At 42.5% G+C, this 22,749-nt stretch overlaps 1 protein-coding gene across 2 annotated transcripts in view; it reads right to left on the bottom strand.

The window, feature by feature from the left end:
* LOC136863216 (probable peptidoglycan muropeptide transporter SLC46) overlaps window positions 1-19,725 on the bottom strand; it is a 237,776-nt gene extending 218,051 nt beyond the window's left edge. Inside the window, exon 1 of one of the 2 annotated variants that reach the window (XM_067139588.2) lies at window positions 19,593-19,725. In XM_067139588.2, coding sequence (XP_066995689.2) covers window positions 19,593-19,601 — 9 coding nt within the window. In that variant the 5' untranslated portion in view covers window positions 19,602-19,725. The remainder of the gene's footprint in view (window positions 1-19,592) is intronic. The other variant, XM_068230478.1, reaches the window with a different exon arrangement.
* Between the last annotated feature and the right edge of the window lie 3,024 nt (window positions 19,726-22,749).

The following is a 22,749-nucleotide window of genomic DNA, read 5'->3' on the forward strand; positions in this document are numbered from 1 at the left end:
TTCAAGTAATTGGGAGCCGTAAATACTAAAATTTCCGGTATATTGGAACATTTAATAATGATGTTTAAACATATTAACAAAAGGCCTCACTATTCTGGCTTTAAAATTTGGTCTGCCATATTTACAAAAGCACACGAACAAAATAATACAAATAATTGTTTTATGGAATATGATAGTGGGTTTCATGTGAAAATATTATATTACAACGTAAAAGTATTTGTGATAAGGAAGATAAGCTGTGCGCTCGGCGCACTGATTTGCAGTAAGTTACAACGCTTGGCAGACTAGAGTCCGCTGACGTCACATGCTCCTGGCCCGCTGAGCGTGACATCTACCGTCTCTCTTTAGTTACCGTGCAAGAGATAACAACCGGACGCCCGCTCGCTGCATGTTCCTCAGAGCTATCCGTCTCATGCACCCCCTTGCGTTAGTAAGCCTCGTCTTCGAACGCATAATTGTAGGTTGGTGTTTGGTACAGTGGCACGACAGTTGCTGTCAACGTACTGACAATGGCTGGTGTGTTTAGCAACGATGAATACGCAGGCATCCTTTTAATCTATGGAGAATCTGATCGGAATGCAGCCGAAGCACACAGACGCTATGCCACCTGCCTTCTATACACGTATTTCGCCAAACATAACTGCAGTTAAGAGCTAGTGAATCATTCAAGGCACATACCACACACAAGAAACATTTTGGTGTAGTAAAATGACTGCTATTTGTTTCACATCGGAAATATTGCACGTTATAGCGTTCCTTTGTGATCCAGTGATTAGGCAACCCATCCATCACTAGTGCATGCAGGACACTTATAAGTAGAAAGTACGGAGCTTGATGGCCACATTGTATAGATTATTGCGCGTTGATCGTCTAATTCAAGTGATAGATTATTAAGTGCACCTCTTGCGGTTGCATCTGTGTTCTATATTCAAGGTTGCCGGATCGAATCACGGCACATTCGATTGGTGTTCAGGAAGAGTACTTAAAGGTGAAAGACACTTTAAGGACACTTCAAGAACTTTTCAGGGCAAAATTGTAGTTTTCCAACGTCTCATAAAATGCACAGTAACTGAACGAACGTTAAACACGTTACACTATTGTTGTAATTCATAATAATAATAATAATAATAATAATAATAATAATAATAATAATAATAATAATAATAATAAATAATAATAATAATAATCGAACAAAAGTCGTGCACAATTAATGTACACAGTTCAAAAAAATTAGGGAACATGTTTATGAACGTATGCCATGCTCCACAAAACAATACCTTACACCTAGGTACAGTATATTACCAACTAAACCTTTATTCTTTACCGTTGAAATTTACAAAAGAACATCGACGGATTCGCGTTCATTTTCAGAACACAAACGGAAATGTCCAAATAGGGGCGAAAACAAAGTGATAACAGTCCTCCAGGGTGGATTTTTATCACAGTTGAAGAGCTTCAGTACGGTGTATGTCCTCCACGAGCATTTATCACAGCTTGGCACCTATGTGGCATGCTCCGTATAAGTCAACGGAGGTCGCGTTACGGTATCAAGTCCCACTCTTCAATGATAGCCTGTTCGAGGTCTTGAAGAGTCTGTGGTGGAACAGGACGCCCACGAACACTTCTGTCAGGCCTATCCTACATATGCTCGATGGGATTGAGATCAGGACTCACTGCTGGTCGTTCCATCTCTTGAATGCCCATTTCCCACAAGACAGCTCTAGTGATGCGCTCTACATGAGCCCTGGCATTGTCGTGCATGAGTACGAATTCAGGGCAACACCGTATGCAGCAATCAACACATGATGTAGCAGTATCTGCTCGATGTACCCCGCAACGGTAAGATTACCACGGACAAGATTCGTACGGCCATCAACACACCATCACAGAACCTTGTCCGAATCGGTCACCTTCTTGGACAACATATGGCATATACTGCTAACCAAGGCGTCTCCATACACGTTGACGCCCATCACGTTGTGTCAGGGGAAATCTGGACTCGTCTGTGAATAACACAGTTCTCCATTGGCAAAGTTGCCAGTTGACATGAGTACGGACAAGCAGAAAGCGAGCTGCGCGAACTTACTGCGTTAAACGGGGCACTCGAACAGGACGTCTGGGTCGTAAGGACACTTCTCTTAACCTGTCCCGTACTGTCTGGTCAGACACCGTGACTCCAGTGACCCTCCTGAGGTCTTGTTGCAGTTCTCTGGCAGTTGCTGAACGACACCGCAACGCGCAGATGGTCAGATATTGGTCATCCTGTGGGGTTGTCATGCGTCCACGACCTTATCCAACCTCCCTTGTGAACTGGCCTGTCTCTTTGTAGCGATTCCACAAGCAGTGAATAACTGACGGTGAGACATTGAGATCCACAGAAACACGACGAAAAGTCCATCCTTCCTGGATCAAAGTGACGGCCCTTGCGACTTGAACTTCGTTAAGATGTCTCATGGGATGCGCTAGTTAACGTACAACGTGCTCAAATGACCGCAGTAGTCTGTGTAACTCACAACGACACACGGACGCACCGCTATTCACTTTGTTTCGAAGGGTCATCTGACATTTTAATACATAGCTACGCCTACAGATGGAGTATAACTTCGATTTTACATACCCTGAGTAGCTAAGGTCTCAAGGTATGCTGTACAACCATTGGAAACCCATTTAACAAATTAACGTTCACATACCTGACATTACAAAACATGTTCCCCTATTTTTTAACTTAAAAAATGAAATGGCGTATGGCTTTCAGCGCCGGGAGTGTCCGAGGACAAGTTCGACTCGCCAGGTGCAGGTCTTTTGATTTGACTCCCGTAGGAGACCTGCGCGTCGTGATGAGGATGAAATGATGATGCAGACGGCACATACACCCAGCTCCCGTGCCAATGAAATTAATCAATGGTGGTTAAAATTCCCGACCCTGCCTGGAATCGAACCCGGGACCCCTGTGACCAAAGGCCAGAACGCTAACCATTTAGCCATGGAGCCGGATATTTTTTGAACTGTTTATATTCGAAATAAACATTTAATGTGTTAAGTCTTACGCAGTACGTAGAGTGCAGAGATATTTAGTACAGAACCAAAATGGCCAGTTGGACACTAGCGGGGTCCGAATCCACAATTTCCTATTTCGCATCGAATGCTCTTACCAATAGAGTTATGGTGACCTAGAGAGATTGAGATTTCGATGGAAGCTACATTTTCTTTCTGGCCTGTACCAGGAGACTGATGCAACACCAAGAATTAGCAATATACTATGCGGTGTCTGTATATCAATTTAACTGAGAGATACCGAGCGAGATGACTATGTGCAACACGTTCTGTTGCTGTAAGCCTGAATTCGAGAGATGGTGGGTTCGAATTCCATCGTCGGCAGTCCTGAAGTTGGTTTTCCGTGGTTTTACACCGGGCAAATGCGCGTGCTGTGTCTTAATTAAGGCCACAGCCGCCTCCTTCGTTGTATTAGCTCTTTCCCATCCTAGCGTCGCTGAAAATATGTAGCTGTTCGTGCTGCTTAAAACCACAAGCAAACAAAAGATTAGATCTGGGATCTGTGTTTAAGATTTGCGGGATCGAAACCTGACGCAGTCGCTTAGCATTTGGGAGTGCTTAAATTAAAAAGCCTGACACAATGAAGAATCCCTTTTCGGGATCACATTCCAGCCGTCTGGCGTAGTTTTAAAACTGAAACTTTTAACACATAACATTGTTATTAGTAGGAAGCTAGTGTTTGTGAGATTCCACGCAAAATTAGAGATGTCTATGATCACGATATTAACAGTCACGTAAAACAACAAGTTTTTTAGCTCTAGGATGGGAGTGGTCGTGTGAAAAGGGCCATATTAGTGTTTTCCTCTAGTTGATATAAGAAAGATTGCCGTACGATGAGGCCTTGGGTAACTACTCTGACCGAGATCTAACGGACTGGTTACCAAGGTCAGTTGTATGTACAGTGACTCGCATAATTATTCGGACAGGCATGATATATTACATTTTCCTTTGTATTCGTGATTTCAGTAATAATAAATCACTGATATAAATTAAATTCAAGTTTCTGTAAGGAATATAAAAACTAAACGTCCATCATTCTTCTAATGAACACTGTCAATGAAAATATAATTTTAAAAACGAAATAAAACCAAAACCAATATTGCACAAAATTATTCGGACACTTTCCTTTTACTTATGATCCTAAAGGTTCAGCGCCTTGTTGTCTTTCGTTTCATTTTAATTACTTCCCTGAGTCGACTTGGCATGCTCTCCACTAATTTCCGGGTGTAATCGGGAGATATCTTCTGCCACTCTTCTTGAAGTCAGTTTTACAGCTGTTCTTTACATGTGATTGTTGTTTTTCTTATTTATTTATCAAGTTTGTCCCAAAGGTTCCCAATCACATTCAAGTCTGTGATTAAGGGGGAGAATGAAGGACCTTTATGTCCGCCTCTGTGGTGTAGTGGTTAGTGTGATTAGCTGCCACTCCCGGAGGCCCGGGTTCGATTCCCGGCTCTGACACGAAATTTGAAAAGTGGTACGAGGGCTGGAACGGGGTCCACTCAGCCTCGGAAGGTCAACTGAGTAGAGGTGGGTTCGATTCCCATCTTAGCCATCCTGGAAGTGGTTCTCCATGGTTTCCAACTTCTCCTCCAGGCAAATGCCGGAATGTACCTAACTTAAGGCCATGGCCGCTTCCTTCCCTCTTCCTTGTCTATCCCTTCCAATCTTCCCATCCCTCCACAAGGCCCCTGTTCAGCATAGCAGGTGAGGCCGCCTGGGCGAGGTACTGGTCATCCTCCCCGGTTGTATCCGCCAACCTAGAGTCTGAAGCACCAGGACACTGCCCTTGAGGCGGTAGAGGTGGGATCCCTCGCTGAGCCCCAGGGAAAAACCGACCCTGGAGGGTAAACAGATAACGAACTAACGAATGAAGCACCTTTGGGCAATTAAACAATAACCACATCCTTACATTCCAGGCCATATGCTTTGGGTCGTTATCTTGATAAAACTTAAAATGTTCACCAATCCCCATATTTTCGGCACTCTTTTTCATATTGTCTCTCAGTATTCTAAGGTATTGAAAGTGGTCAATATTACCTTCAATGAAAACCATTTCACCAACTCCATTCGTCGACATGCACCCCCACACTATTACATGTCCACCACCATCCTCCACAGTTGCTTTCAGATTTTTCTCTTGAAGCTCAGTATTAGGACGCCGCCAAACTGTTATCCTCTCATCAGACTGAAATATGTTAAATTTACTCTCATCAGCAAATATAACGTTATTCCACCACTCACTGTCCTCTCTAACATTTTCTTTGGCAAACAGCATTCTCTTTCTTCGATTGATTTGATTTATGAAGGGTTTCCTTCTTGTAATACGGCCGTGAAACTTACCTCTTCTGAGTACTCTCCGTATTGTTTCGGGAAGCGCTTTCTTTCCGGTGTCTGCGGCAATCTCCGTAACGAGTTTTGGAGCACTTAAATTGAGTTCCTTTTCTGTTCCTTGACTGTGATCCGAGTAATATTACTTACAAGTAATTGAACTGTGCTTTCAATAAACTCTGATATCTGAGTGACATTAATTATGGATAGAATTAGGAGTGTGATATAACTCTCTCATCTCACAGAAAAAGTTCTTGGACGTCCCGTATGCGGTAGATGTTCAATCCTATCTTCCTCCCGGAATCTTGTGATAATATCAGAGACTGTACTTTTCTTTATTTGTAACATTTCAGCATTTTGACGACAACTTTTACATTTGGCATGGTGGAAAAATTACTAGCTGCCGCTGTTCGATTGTGCTCTCTCTCTTTCTCTGCGGCCCATTTTCACTTACGTTGTACACAGTACTCTAACTCACTGAATGTTTAGGTTCACACTGCCCATGGCTCTTCTACACCCAACCTCTGCACGGCAACTGACTTGTGTCCGAATAATTTTGTTGGAGCACGTTAACTGAGTTCTGAGGTTCCAGCACAACTGGTTCTCTCCTGTTTACTAAAAGTACACATTTCAACGCCGTGTTGAATCTGTCAAGTTGGGTTCTGTCAAACTAGTTTGCGTGTCTTACACTATTTTCTCTGAACCACAGGGCCTGTGTCAAGGCCAACTAGATATACAGGCCATAAGGCTCCCCCTCCACTTCGGGCGCTACGTCACACTAGTCGCCAGCTGCTTCACTTCTCGCCAGTGACTTATAAGCTGATCTGAACTTCGCAGCAGTGAGGCTATCGATGGTGTTGAATGATTTAAACGTGTGTGAACATTGTGAATTATGGCCACGTCGTGTTGTATACCTGGTTGTAGAATAAACTACAGTTCAAAACAGCCTAATATTTCAGTGTTTAAATTTCCTACTGGCGTGTTTCGGAAACAAAAGTGGATCATAGCTATCCATCGAACCGAATTCATCCCTTCAGCAAGCTCAGTTATGTGCATAAAACACTTCGACGAAGTTTCGTAATTAGGGACGATTCCGTTAAAAGACCTGATGAGTCTCTTTTAACTGTAAAACCTAACCATTTAAAACTCTCAAACGATGATATTCCTAAGTTTTAAAATGTGCCTGCCTATCTGTATAAAACATCTTTCAACAACGAGCAAAAATCCTATTCAAAGACAAGAAGAAATTGAAAAACGGGAAGAGGAAGGAAAGAAAGAAAGCTGAGGAAGAATATGACAGGATCAAGGACTTCGACGAAGTTCAGGGTAATTTCAGTATTAAACGCAAATTAGATTTGGACAAAGTTTCCGTCAACTTTAACAGCCAAAGTCTGTATTTTCAAAATGTATGTGACTGAGGAAAATATTCCGAAAATTGGTACTTCCTTAACATTAAACGAGGCTCTTGATTTTAAATCCATTAAACATGATATTTTCATGAGTTATAACCCTGATATACGTGCATTAGGTGATGGGGGCAAGATATTAAAATGGTCAAATTAGAAAAGTATTTATAACTTCCTGTTTAGACCTGCTCGTAACTCAAAAGTGACTGTCCACGATAAAATAGAATCTGTACACAAAATAATCGATGAAATTGAAAGTGAAGTTAATGAGTGTATCATTACTGATAAATTATATTTTTTTAAGGAACAGTTAAATATAGCCTTTGCAAAGAAAGTATCTTACTCCTGTATTCTAATAACATGGTTCACTTCAATATTTTTCGCATTTCCTGGGGCGTAAAAGAAGATAAGACAGTCAACGTTTCTTACAATGCCCCACTTGGTTATTCACAGTCTTTTACTGCAAAACTAGGCATGGGAAATTCGGGTATTGGTGATTCACATTGGAATTACTTGAAACAAGAAACTAAAATTGTTAAAGGAGCATGCCATATTTTGTAACTTGTTGAATGGAGTCTACATAAAACGTGAGCTGAACTATAAAGGAGGAAAGGTTTTATTTTTGTTTTTGCTAGTGGCTTCACGTCGCACCGACACAGATAGGTCTTATGGCGACGATGGGATAGGAGAGGCATAACAGCTGGAGGGAAGCGGCCGTGGCCTTAATTAAGGTACAGCCCCAGCATTTGCCTGGTGTGAAAATGGGGAAACTACGGAAAACCTTCTTCAGGGCTGCCGACAGTGGTATTCGAACCCACTATCTCCCGATGCACGTTCACAGCCGCACGGCCAGATCGCCCGCTAGGAGGAAAGGTAGAGGGAGTTGCTTTTAGTAGTAAAAGCGGAGAAAATAACACTACATTAGCTACAACTGCACAAACTTTTATGTTGTCACCCAGTCTTTAAAAAAATAAAGACGTTGTTGATTTGTTTCCATGTAAGAACCTAATATGACATTTCTTAGAAGAACTAACTTTGCAAGTCTTTAAAGTATTAACAGATAGTCCTATAGCTTATAAGGTAGCATGCATAATTTCTAATAATAACAGGAAAATGTTTGAAAAGCTGTGCAAAAGCAATTTACAAACCACTTTTCAAAATCCATTTGACGAAACACACACACACACAAAATTGTTTGATACTGGTCATTTATTTAAAATCTTAATAAATAACTGGCTTAATCAAGCTGACAACTTATCCTGACTTTGACAACTCTGAGTCAGACAAAAAAATGTCTGAGTCTATGTAGTGCGGCCTTGGCTTGCTCCTGCCCTGTATAAAAAGGTGTCGTACCAGACTCTTTTAGAGCTACAAAATGTAAACCTGTATACTAATGTTTTTACATGAGGATTCTCAGAGTAAAATTCTGATTTCGCTTGTCAACAATGTTCTGGAAAACGAACATGTTTAAACATGCTGTGATTAAATAAATAGTTTTAAACATTTCGTTGACAGATGTATATACATCTTTTGTAATATATTATTGAATAACAATAGAAAAGTTACCGTAGATAAACTCATCGCTGAGAAGAAGAAATCCCCAGGGGAAAAAAAATGTACAAACTGAAACCTTAGGAATTCTTAGGTAAGTTTTAAGTTGCAGCTTAATTTCTAAGAAAGGTTCCAGATTTTTGTTGTGAATTGCCATCATGCATTTTCCTAGTAACATTAAAACTTTTTGTATACGTATTATGCGTTCTAATCTTTTAAAGATACCGTGTTGAGTTACAAGTGACAGATGTCATCATAATTTTACGTAAAGAAATGTACATGTACTGCCCTTCCAGTTTTCTCCCCGCATAAAACTCGTGTAGTATACTAGCCTAAGTAAAGCCACAATTGAAGGAGTGTTCAATTTTATCGTTAAGGTAAAATAAATGAACAATATCATGGTGAAAGTGAGAGCGGGCCCTACACTGCCATGATGAACGCCAGCCACTAGCGTGACGTCACGGTCCGAGCCTTGTGGCCTGTCTATCTAGTGCGGCCTTGCCTGTGTGTAGCAAAGGCTATAATTAACGTGTCCGAATAATTATGTGAGTCACTGTAGTTACAGTGTACAGTAGATATGGCACGACTTGTCAACTACCTGCTTTAAGAGATAATAATGACTTTATAAACTTCTCTAAGGCTAGCAATTTTACAGTATAAAACAGATTATGATTTTCTTCACGTGGAAGTGCTGGAAAATATAACTGCTCGCAGGACTCGAAATCAAAGTTGTAAGTATTATCTGCGCACTTTTGATCGATAGATTTGTGTACGGGTTTGAGGAGTAAGGAGGGAGCAATTCCGGTTCCAGTAGTACTGCCAACTGAATGGAAATGAAATCTGAATTGAATCGATAATATGATCGATCGATATGAATTTTGCTAAACCTTTGTTATCTTAAGCCAACAACTGTGTCACACACACATTATATAACATTTCTCGATGCGAATCTTATTCCTAGAGTCAATTCTATAGTTTGGCTTTGCTGCGTAAATAACAACAGTACTAGTACGTAAAATGTACGCCAGATGTCGTACAGCGATGCATAAGCGATTCATAGTTTGTGTTTCAAAGGTTGCCAGTACGAATCTCGAAGATTGCCGAGGTCGACCAATTCAGCACTAGGGTGTAAACAAGACCAACTGCAATATGTAATTGTAGTAGGTCTTGGTGTAAATCTATCCAGAAAGGGTGTGCCGACAATACTATCTGCATAGGAAAAAATTCGCAGAAAGACCTATTTGGTGTTGAATGACATATTTGGACAAGAAGGTAAGTGCGCCCTGCCGGACGATATAAGAACACTCGAAATAACTACCGGTATATTCTTTCCTATGACCGTGTTCTGTGTCTTCGCGATTATGGTGACCAGTACATAGTACAATCGAGTCCCACTTAAGGGGGTGGGGGGTGTAATTAGTTCAGTGGCTTAGCAGCTGGCTTCCCACCCGGAAGGCTGCGGTTCGAATCCTAGTCAATTAAGGGCCGAGATTTTCATCTCAAGAATCACGTGCCATCAGAAGGTCAACCAGCCTTAAAACCCCGGCCAAAACAAAAAAATGAGCCTGGGTTGCTCCACCGAGCCCAGAAATAACTGGGATAAGCGAAGAAAAGAAAGTAGTAGAGTCCCATCTAACCGACCTTACCTTATCCGACATCAGTGTTTAATTTCAGTCGGAAAGCCCCGGAACGGCGTTCCGCCACCTCCGAGGAATTTTTTCTTTTGCACAGTGTTTTTTTTAAGGGAATTGCTCAATAAAAAGTTACTGGAACATAGCCCACACTCTAAAGTATGAACTCTTTCTATAACTTGAGGTCAGTTAAAAATGTACTCACTAGTAATAAATATACAAGAAAATGTACTTTTGTAATGGTTAAATAGTAAAAAGTTTTAAAAAATGATGGGACCGACTGAGCTGGCTGTGCGGTTAGGGTCACGCAGCTATGTGCTTGCATTAGGGAGATAGTGGGTTCGAATCCCACCGTCTGCATTCCTGAAGATTGTTTTCGGTGGTTTCCCATTTTCACACCACAGATGCTGGGGCTGTACCTTAATTAAGGCTACGGCCGCTACTCTCCCAGTCCTAATCCTTTCCCATTCTTCCGTCACCGACAACCTTTGATGTATTAGTAGACATTAAACAAGCAGGAAAAAAGTCATGGATACTTTTTATTCCATTGGTTACAATTAAAAATGTATTTATTTGTTCATTTATTTATTTATTTATTTATTTATTTATTTATTTATTTATTTATTTATTTATTTATTTATTTGTTTATTTATTCTTCCTTTCTTAATCTGTTTAGCCTCCAGAGTTGGTTTTTCCCTCGGACTCAACGAGGGATCTCATATATACCGCCTCGAGGGCAATGTCCTGGAGCGTGAGACGTTTGGGTTGGGCATACAACTGGGAAGGAGGGCCAGTACCTTACCCAGGTGTGGGGGGCTTACCTGCTATACTGAACAGGGGCCTTGTGGAGGATGGGAAGATCGGTAGGGATAGACAAGGAAAAGGGAAGGAAGCCACCGTGGCCTTAAGCTTGGTACCATCCCGGCATTTGCCTGGAGGAGAAGTGGGAAACCACGGGAAACCACTTCGAGGATGGCTGAGGTGGGAATCGAACCCCCCTCTACTCAGTTGACCTCCCGAGGCTGAGTGGACCCCATTTCAGCCCTCGTACCACTTTTCAAACTTCGTGGCAGAGCCGGGAATCGAACCCGAGCGTCCATCGGTGGCAGCTAATCACACCACAGAGGCAGTCATTTATTTAATTTATTTATTTATTTATGTATTTAATTTATTTATTTATTTTTATTTTTTTGCCAGTACACATAAAAATTGTGACTTCTTTTTCACTCACTATCATGAAAGTTACTACAAAATCTGGCTAAAGAATATTACATACTGCGCGTTGCTTATTTTCATTCTTGTAGTTTTATAGTTTTGATTATAAGAAATGTTTTAAATACCTGAATTTCAGAAAAGTATTTTGTAAAATATGATTTTTCATTGTAAATTTCATCACAATTGTTCAAATTCGAAACTTGTGGATTTTACGGTAGGTTGAGTAGGGGAATGGTTGAAAAGGGGGGGAAATGTGTGGCTAGGAGTTCCGGCGCCTAAAATTTTAGAAATTAAGCACTGGTCAAATCTACGTGAGATCGTGTAAAACACAAAACAAGCACCAATAATACAGGTGGTGAAGAGGATCGCGAAGAACGAAGATCCTTTGGGTCAAAAGGAAGCAGATTCTGATAATGACTGGTCAGAACGTTGGACAGTTCCGCAAAAAATTGCTTCTGTTAGAGGAAGGAGTGGATGGTGACGACGAGGGTATATCGGAGAGTATGTTGGAAATGTAGAAGTTACTGTGACAGAGTACCGGCACCTTTTTGTCCCAAAATAAAGAGCACTGTCCGACATTCCATTTTATCCGACATGTTCGTAAAAAGTAATCCGCTATAATTACACACAATTGGCACAAATGGTACATTCCTTCCCTACGCCAGTCATAACTTTGCTGAAACAAATCCCAGGACGTGTAGGTGCGACTGATGAAGACCCTCAGTGACTGATTTGCACTGATAATAAGTTTGAAGTGACTGATGAAGACTTTTCCGGCATTGTTAACAACGTTGAAAAAGAAACAGAAACGGAAGAGAATGTAGTCGATGAAGGTGGTGCCTAAAAAATCACACAGTAAAGGATCCAAATCCCTTGAGGCAGCATTGAAATACGAGGAGCAACAGGAAACCTTCAACACGGATGTGTTACGTAGAATATATGATACGACGACGTGGAAAAGACAGTCGATAGACAAGCAGACGTCTATTACAAACTAATTTAAATCTGCATCTGTATCAACACCTTTGTCCGTCACTGTGGGTTAATTTCGTGTGGCTATTTCTAGCCGAGTGCAGCCCTTGTAAGGCAGACCCTCCGATGAGGGTGGGCGGCATCTGCCATGTCTAGGTAACTGCGTGTTATTGTGGTGGAGGATAGTGTTGTGTGTGGTGTGTGAGTTGCAGGGATGTTGGGGACATCACAAACGCCCAGTCCCCGAGCCATTGGAATTAACCAATGAAGGTTAAAATCCCCGACCCGGCCGGGAATCGAACCCGGGACCCTCTGAACCGAAGTACGCTGACCATTCAGCCAACGAGTCGGAAGTCACTGTGGTGTAGTAGTAGTTAGTGCCACACATTCAGACTTGTGTTCGATTCCCGGCTCTGCCACGAAATTAGAAAAGTGGTACGAGGGCTGGAACGGGGTCCACTCAGCCTTGGGAGGTCAGCTGAATAGAGAAGGTGGGGGGGGGGGGTTCGATTCACTCCTCAGCCACCCTCGAAGTGGTTTTCCGTGGTTTCCCACTACTCCTCTATGCAAATGGTATGTAACTTAAGGCCACGGCCACTCTCTTTCCACTTCCTTGTCTGTCCCTTCCAGTCTTTCCATCCCCCACAAGGCCCCTGTACAGCATAACAGCTGAGGCCGCCTGGGCGAGGTACTGATCGTCCTCCCCAGTTGTATCCCCGACCAAATGCCTCACGCTCCAGGATACTGCCCTTGAGGCGGTAGAGGTGGGATCCCTCGCTGAGTCCGCAGAAAAACCAACCCTGGAGGGTAAACGGATTAAATAAATAAATAAATAAATTAAATAAATAAATAAATAAATTATCAACTTATTTTAATGCTCGAAAGTTTAATTGTATTGTACAGTGAATGTAAATATCAACTCAACTGAATCAATTAGACCTGTAGGCATTCGCGATATTGTTCTTTCTCTTTCCCTATTAACCGACATTCCCGTTAATCCGATGTCCCAGCGGCCCGTGGGGTACATCGGATAAGCGGGGCTCTACTGTATATTTGATTTGATTTTTATAAAACGTGTCTGGGAATTTAAAGGTAATGAACTAATGATAATATGGGCAACTGTTCAGAAAGGACGAAAGGCGTTTGACATGGTAATTGGAAAAATGGATGCAAAAATGAACGAAGAATTTTATTGTAGGGCTCTTTGGTCCTCCTTAAAGCCAACGTGTAAGATCGATATACTTAGCCTACAACAGGCAGTGGTCGAGTTAAGAATAAATTACCGCTGGTATTCTAGCTTATACTGCTGTTTAGACAATATAGTTCAGGTATTTTAGGAGTAGGCCTACTGTTTCATTCTCCCACTTTTCAACCACTTCTATTGTGCAGAGAAATGTACAGTCAATCAAAAAGTAGTTGAGGTATGTGTGTTTGTCAATAAGGCGTGAGTCACACACCAATACAGGATATTCTAAACCCCCTTGAAATTATTATTCGTATTAAAGATAGACTGATGGTGAATATTTATGCACCATCGGGCTCGAACACATGACTCGAAAGGTGAAGCTGTTTTTCAACAGAAAATTTACCCCTTGTTCAACAATTCGCAGGCAATATAGAGGAGATTGTAATGCCGTAATTTCACGCAAGACCAAACTGGTATTTTCAGAGCGAGTGGCGCACCGCTTGTTGTCTAATGCCTGCAGATATGAAACTCTTTAATATCTCCAAAAGTAATCGTCGGATTTGCAAAATAAGCATATCACTGAACTTGTCACTCAATTCTTAATTGTCCTATTGGGTGAAATTAGTACCGTATAGTCCCATTTTAAAAAACAAAGTTACTACCGCTTTCTCGGTAATTACGTAGGTCATGTGATGGAGACGAAATGGACAGTGTTTTATGAGCCCCTTGATACAATATAAGCATTTGAAAACAAATTGTCTATATCTTAAACGAATCAGATATACCTATTTTAAGGTACTGGACAAACACCTAACATGTCGGACAGTTGGTTTCAGGAGGTCAGAAAGGTCTTAAGCAGCGCTGGACTAAAGCAGGAAGACATCTCAGACGTCACCAACATAGAGGCTTATTGAATCTTCAAAAAGTACCACCAGAGGTTATGCGCTTATAGGAAACCCTATGGGAGCGCCAAAATGAGGCGTACTACTAACTGTCTACCGCCATCGCTATAAAGTAGAACCCTTTCGTTCACCACCCCTACCTCTTCGACATTCCCCTCCCAACAGCTCTCGTCGCCACCGGCCAGCCCCTCCTCCCTTTCAACCTCGTCAAGCCGTCTGTTCGCCCCTTCCCTCAACTAGTTTCTTCTCTCCACCCCTTCCGACGTTAGATCTTCCGACTCCTCACCACTTCTCTTTGTAATATCACCGCCACCCTCCACCTCCTGACCTTTCATCTCCACCCTGGTACGCTTCTCTAACCCCCACATCTCGCACATAGCCGCTCTATAATCCCATCTCCGTAGCCATCTTCACTTATCCCTTTCTTTACTTATGCACAGCGCTTTCCCCTCTTCTTCATCCTCCACATCTGCTTTTCTCACTTCGCCCGGCCAGAGAGAGGGCGTTACCGTTTGAGTGGCCCGCCCCACCCTTCGGGCGAGGAATGAAAACTCCTCCTCGTCGTCGTCGTTGAGGTGTACTAAACAAGATGAGGAGTGAGGTAGTTTGCCATTGTCTTCCTGACTAGGCCAGAAAGTGCTATTGCAGCAGAAATGAGCCCATAAGTAACACCTTTCATAACACTCAAGACACACTAGCCGTGCTCTGAATGTCATTAGCTCATTACACACCACCACCCATACCTCAGCAGCTTCCTTACTGTAACAGCCATGAATGGGACTGAGACTTCGGTGGAAAGTACATTTTACTCTGGTGTGTCCCAAGAGACAGATCAAGCACGGTACAGATTGCAAATGAACAAATTCAAGGGCTTCCATAAAAGTGGCAACCAAAACAGCGGCTGGACGGAGGAAACATGACAGGCTGCTAGAAAAAGAATACAGCGAATCTGGGCTGAAAGAAAGGCTTACAGGAATGTAATACCAGTTACTTAGCGTGCTCTCCAGTGATTCTAAACGAAATAAATAAAATTAGCTTTACGTCTCACTAACTACTTTTTACGGTATTCGGAGCCGAGTTGAGTGGCTCAGACGGTTGAGGCGCTGGCCTTCTGACCCCAACTTGGCAGGTTCGATCCTGACTCAGTCCGCTCTTATTTGAAGGTGCTCAATACGTCAATACGTCAGCCTCGTGTCGGTAGATTTACTAGAACGTATAAGAAATCCTGCGGGACAAACTTCCGACACCACGGCGTCTCCGACAACCGCCAAAGTAGTTCATGGGACGTATTAATAACGAAATTATTTATAACGGTTTTCGGGGACACCACAGTGTTGTCTCACAGGAATTCTTCACATGTTGTTTAATATATCGCTACGAGGCTGGCGTAAAGCTTAAAATCTTCCTAAATACTAAACTCCTTTCATACCAACTATCGCTAAACACTCTCTTATTAACTTCAACAAATATATACCTCAAACACTTCTTGTTTTTCTACTCTGTTTCCAAATCTTACAAATATTAATGCAATCAGTGAATCCTAACAGACTGGGTGAGGAACATTAAATTGCGCCGGTACCGGCAGCACTCACAGACTCACCTCCCCCGTTGGAGGGAGCGGCCTAAAATATTTTGCTTTGGCTACCTAAGCACTTTCAAATACCACCGGACTGAGTTGGGATCGAATCCGCCAACTTAAGCTCGAAAGGCCAGCGCTTCTACAGTCTGAGTCACTTAAAGATAGTTATAGATAAGTGCAAAAACAACCTTCACTGTTGATTCATTTATTGCAAATAAATTATTCTACCGCCCCCACCCACAAGGGGAGCGACAGTGTGGTTCTAATCTACTTTCTCCGGACTGCAAGTTAACAGCTGCGCGCCCCTAGCCTTAGGGCAACCCTTAGCGGAGAATAATTAGGCTTATTGTACCTTACATGTCAATGTACGGAAAGCATTTTAAATTATATGCTTACATATTGTAAGTTTCTTCTTGCAATTTGTTAATTTTTTAGATGTTTTGTATCACATTATCAATCAATAAATCACCACTGATCTGCGCTTAGGGCTTTCTTCCAGGTAGCATATTCCCTATCAGTTGTTTACCTAGTCCTTTCTTCAATGACTTTGGAAATTCACCGAACATTTCACATCGTAAATTAGCCTATTTCATCCCTTATTCCTCTACCTACGTATAAACTAAATTTGCCCCAATTTTTCCTCTTGAATTCGAACTTTCTCATCATATTAAGGTTTTTCCTGTCCATCTCCTTAATTGAATGGTCACCATACTGACCTTCAGTTCAGAGAGAGCCCGGGTTCGATTCCTGGCCGGGTCGAGGATTTTAACTGTGTAAGCCTATATTGAATTACTCTGTTTTAGGGACGAGGTGTTTCTGTTGGTCTCAGTACACATCTACATAAAACATATCACACTACAAACCACCTCAAAAGACGCAATAGTGAGTATATCCCTTCATATGAGGTTGGTGTCAGGAAGGGCATTCGGCCGTAAAAATGGGCTGAAACCATATAAAATGCCTGTTCTATATAACCTGGAAAAGGCAGGGAAAGGAAAAAGAAGAAAGTTTATGATTTTTTTAAATTGTGGAAGTCATTTCTTTTAATAACAGATTATAGGCCTACCTGAAAGATTCTACTTTATTGTTTCTCTTTCAAGTATAATGCGTTATTAAATGTTTTCTTTTTGAGTTATTTTCTAGATTGTAACTTATGTATTCATAAATTAGTCTCGACAGGCTGAAGATACTAACAGTTGTTTAAAAAAAGATTATGATCTTTGAGACTTTAAAAACTTCACTCTAGCTTATTCGTCTATTAATGTCATGCCACACAATCTCCCTGATGACAGCCGGAACATACCGCTTAGTCGAGCTGTTCGTCTCTTTACTCACAAGTCTTCCCAGCCCAAATTGCAATATTTCCGTAATATTACTCTTTTGTCGGAAACAACGCAGAACAAATCGCGCTTTGGATCTTTTCCAGTTCTCCTATCAAGTAATTCTGGTGTGGGTCCCATACACTGGAATCATACGTTAACTGTAGTCTTACCTCCTTATTACAACCTCTAAATACCCTCATAAACATATGTGAAGAACTATAACCTTCATTTACAACCTCGTTATGTAATTACCTCAATGCAGATTTTTCCTTTTATTGTCTGTCTGTTAGGTCATCAGCCCAGAGGCTGGTTGGATCCTCAAAGAGCACCACCAAAGGCTATGCTGTTATAGGGAAACTGCAAAAACCAATGGCAGAGCCCAAATGAGGCGTACTAGGCAAGATGAGGAGTGAGGTAGTTTGCCATTGCTTTCCTCACTTGAGCAGAAGGTGCTACTGCAGCACGACTGATCCTGTGAGCAACACCTTTCATAACACTCAGACACTAGTTGTGCTCCAAATGTCATTACTCAGCACCACCCATACCCCAGCAGCTTCCATATTGTCACAGCCATGGATGAGACTGGGACTTCGGTGGAAGCTACACTTTACTCTGGCCTGTGCCAAAAGACGGATACAAAAATACTGCATCCATCAAGAAATGGCAACACCTAGGTATTTACTGTGATCCCCGTAAGACACTTTCACACCATCAACGCAGTAATTAAAACTGAGAGGGCAGTCGCTCGCAATCCTATAACTTATTTCCTACTCTATGCATTATAACATAATTTGCAAAAAACCTTATCTGGGATTCCAGTTCTTTGCATATATAAAACATAAAAATCAAATAATACTGGCTTGTGAAAACCCCCTCTTAATCATTACAGGATCGGATGACTCTTCACCTACTCTAACTTTCTGAGTTCTATTTTTAGAAATATAGCCACTCATCGTAATCTATGATATTCATATCCGTATTGACGAACTACACAATTAGAAATAGCCCTAATTTTCGTTTCCTCCTGTTGGGGAGGGGCGGTAGAATATCACCCACGGTATCCCCTACCTGTCGTAAGGGGCTCTCAACTTGGGAACGTGCGCTGGCGACCACGGGGCCCTTAGCTGAGTCCTGGCATTGCTTCCACTTGTGTCAGGCTCCTCATTTTCATCTGTGTTTTCCGACCTCTCTTGGTCAACACTTGTTCTTTTCCGACCCTGACGCGATTAGGTTTGCGAATTCTAGATAGTCTTACATTTTCATGCCCTACGTGGCACTTGTCTTTCTTTGGCCGATACCTACATTTTTCAATGTGTCGGACCCCCTTCCAATTTTTCCCTCTGATTAGGGTTAATAAAGAATGGTTCCCCCTGTTAAAACAGAAATCACCACCACCTCATATTTGTCAGTAGTATCCCTGGAACTACCCAGTCAAAAGCCTCGGATAAGTCAATAGCTATGTAGTCTAATAAACCAAACCAAACCAAACCCCCATGGCACTACAGCCCTTGAAGGACCTTGACCTACCAAGCGACCGCTGCTCAGCCCGAAGGCCTGCAGATTACGAGGTGTCGTGTGGTCAGCACGACGAATTCTTTTCCGATCCCGAGCGATTAGGTTTGCGAATCCTAGATAGTCTTTAATTTTCATGACCTTCGTGGCACTTGTCTTTCTTTGGCCGATACCTACATTTTTCTATGTGTCGGACCCCCTTCCAATTTGTTCCTCTGATTAGGGTTAATAAAGAATGGTTCCCCCTCTTAAAACAGAAATTACCACCACATATTTGTCAGTAGCATCCCAGGAACTACCCAATCAAAAGCCTCGGATAAGTCAATAGCGATGTAGTCTAATAACAATAATAAGAAGAAGAAATGAAATGCCGGGAGTGTCCAAGGACAAGTTCGGCTCGCCAGATACAGGTCTTTGATTTGACTCCCGTAGGCGACCAGCGCGACGTGATGAGGATGAAATGATGATGAAGACGACACGAACAACCACCTCCCTTACCGGCGAAATTAACCAATTATGGTTAAAATTCCCGACACTCTCGGGAATTGAATCCGGGACCCCTGTGACCAAAGGCCAGCCTGCTAACAATTTAGCCATGGATCCGGACATAATAATAATAATAATAATAATAATAATAATAATAATAATAATAATAATAATAATAATAATAATATGACGACTGCAAAGTGTTATATTATCTTTCTAACGCTTGGCCTACTTCAGGATAGCTGTTGTGACAACCATTAGGCTTAGAATTTGCTTTTGCTATACAAGCTTTCAAATCAGGGTGCAAATAGATAGCCTAGTGAAGGTTTTTTAATTGTCGTTTTATGCATCTATCACCAGATTTGAAATCGGAGGTGCGAAGGAAAGGATAGAAAGATACGTTGGTATTTCAAGCCCAGGTAATCAAGTGTCAGTAGCGCCATACCTCAAACATTGTTGTCTACTGCTCGGCAGCTCAGCACCGACCTGCACACCACTGAACGTAGAGCAGCACTAACTGCACCACATCAAACACTCATTGTAACTTGCTGGCCTACTAGCGCGACGGCGAGCTCCAAGGCTATCGCCTGTCCACTAAGGAGAATGTTATGATTGTTTTTAGTCTCAGTACTCAGAGGTGTACGCAGAAATTATTTTCGGGGGAGATATTAAATATTAAAATTTGAGGACTTCTATAAAATAATGTTGAGTGCATATTGCGAAATTAGAAACACTAAATTAAAACTTTCAAAATAGCACGATTATTTCATTAAGACATATTTATATTCATGTTGATTACAAAAGCAGACGTCTGCTGGGCTTTTGGATGCTATTTTCTACGGCCTCGTATGTTTCTTTATGTATGTACAAAAGATACAATGCATTCAATCTTTCCTGCGCAGTCATATTCAGTAAATAACGTCTGAAATATTTTAGGGAGTCCTCTTCTGTGCTGTAGTGGTTAATGTGATCAGCTGTCACCCCCGGAGGCCCGGGTTCGATTCCCGGCTCTGCCACGAAATTTGAAAAGTGGTACGAGGGCTGGAACGGGGTCCACTCAGCCTCGGGAGGTCAACTGAGTAGAGGTGGGTTCGATTCTCACCTCAGCCATCCTGGAAGTGGTTTTCCGTGGTTTACCACTTCTCCTCCAGGCAAATGCCCGGATGGTACCTAGCTTAAGGCCACGGCCGCTTCCTTCCCTCTTACTTGTCTATCCCTTCCAATCTTCCCATCCCCCACAAGGCCCCTGTTCAGTATAACAGGTAAGGGGCCGCCTGGGCGAGATACTGGTCCTCCTCCCCAGTTTTATCCCCGACCCAAAAGTCTCACGCTCCAGGACGCTGCCCTTGAGGCGGTAGAGGTGGGATCCCTCGCAGAGTCCGAGGGAAAAACCAACCCTGGAGGGTAAACAGATAAAGAAGAAGATTTTAGGGAAGGAAGCGACCGTGGCCTTAATTAAGATACAGCTCCAGCATTTGCTTGGCGTGAAAATGGGAAATTACGGAAAGCTATCTTGAGGGCTGCCTTCAGTGAGGTTCGAACCCACTATCTCCCGGATGCAAGTTCACAGTTACGCACCACTAACCGCACGGCCAACTCGCCCGGTCCTCTTACAATAACCACTGCCATCACACCTAGAATCCGATACCCTCAAAATCCGCAGACAGAAACGAAAATTCAAGAAGCTCCCAAGGGGTCTGAGCTGACGTGGGGAGAGGTATCAAAATTAGTACTCAAAAGCAAAAGAGGTCCGCCTCTGTGGTGTAGTGATTAGTGTGATTAGCTGCCACCCCCGAAAGCCCGGGTTCGATTCCCGGCTCTGCCAAGAAATTTGAAAAGTGGTACGAGGGCTGGAACGGGGTCCACTCAGCCTCGGGAGGTCAAATGAATAGAGGTGGATTCAGTTCCCACCTCAGCCATCCTGGAAGTGGTTTTCCGTGGTTTCCCACTTCTCCTCCAGGCAAATGCCGGGATGGTACCTAACTTAATGCAACGGCCGCTTTCTTCCCTCTTTCTTGTCTATCCCTTCCAATCTTCCCATCCTCGCAAGGCCCCTGTTCAGCATAGCAGATGAGGCCGCCTGAGCAAGGTACTGGTCATCCTCCCCAGTTGTATCCCCGGCCCAGAGTCTGAAGCTTGCGAACACTGCCCTTGAGGCGGTAGAGGTGGGATCCCTCGCTGAGTCCGAGGGAAAAACCGACCCTGAAGGGTAAACAGATAAAGAAGAAGAAACAAGACAGCATAAACACGCAAACGTAAAAGTTTTTTCTTCCCGTGGGTTATTTTCCAAAGGTTTATGTACTTAGAGCTGGCCCCACACTGCAGGGGTAGCGTGCCTGCCTCTTACCCAGAGGTCCCGGGTTAGATTCCAGCCCAGGACAGGAATTTTTACCTTTATCTGAGGGCTGGTTCGAGATCCACTCAGGCTACGTGAGCCGGGCTGAGTGGCTCAGACAGTTGAGGCTCTGAGCCCAACTTGGCAGATTCGATTCCTGCTCAGTCCGGTGGTATTTGAAGGTGCTCAAACACATCAACCTCGTGTCGGGTTGACTAAGGAAGGTCGGATAGAATAGATGAAAGTGAGGAACCTGGCACAAGTAAGTGGAAGCAATGTGAGGACTCAGCAAAGGGCCCCGTGGTCGCCAACCCACGCTCCCAAGTTCAGAGACCCTGGGACCCCTTTTAGTCGCCTCTTACAACAGGCAGGAGATACCGTGGGTGTTATTCTACTGCTCCCACGCACAGGGGGAATACGCTTAAATACATGCACAAATTGTTACAATTTCGTTTCTAGCAGCGTAATCACTTTCATCAAATGTAGTAGTACCCATAGTCACTTAGCATGTGCATGATTACATTTTCGTTGACCCCTCAAGTTGCTCCTCAGATTTGAGCCACGTAGAGATGCTGTCAGCGGTTTGTAACGGAGGCTACTTACTTCCTGGCTCTCTGTGGCCCTCTGCAGTTTCGCCGTTTATGTCCATTTATCTCCTTCTTCTGGTATAAAAACCAAGTATCATGTTAATATTCGAAAAATAGACTATAGAAAGATGTACAACATGCTTTTCTCTATAAGTGACCCTTTTTTTAAACTAATAAAGCTAGAGCAATGCATTTTTTTTGTTAATGTTTCAAATATAGCCTATGGTATTTCTCTTACAACAGCACTCCAATTTAAGTTTGGTCTTTTTTTAAAAAAAAATATCTGGTTATAAATTTAAAGCCATACATTTTGTAAAAGAAATTATAACTCATTCTTTATTAGACATTTTCCACAATTTCACTACATTGTGTTCTTAACAGTATAGCTGTTGACAAGAACACAAATTAATGGAATATCTTGTGTACTTTCTGAGATAACGTGTCAGTTTAGTATTAGCAGCATTGGACATACAATCTTGCCTTAAACGTTGCCAGGATGATTTCCACTGCAACTCTCCATCGTTATCGGCTCTTGGATTTAAACTTTCACACGACCGGCATAGGGATAGAACAAAAAAGTAATTTGTATTCTAAAACAATTTTGTCATGAGCAATTTACGTGTAAAACCAACCGTAAAAGAGATACATACAGTTTTATTTTTAAGACACCCTCGGAAACC

This window comes from Anabrus simplex, chromosome 1 (genome assembly GCF_040414725.1).
Source record: "Anabrus simplex isolate iqAnaSimp1 chromosome 1, ASM4041472v1, whole genome shotgun sequence".
NCBI classification, from domain to species: Eukaryota; Metazoa; Arthropoda; class Insecta; order Orthoptera; family Tettigoniidae; genus Anabrus; species Anabrus simplex.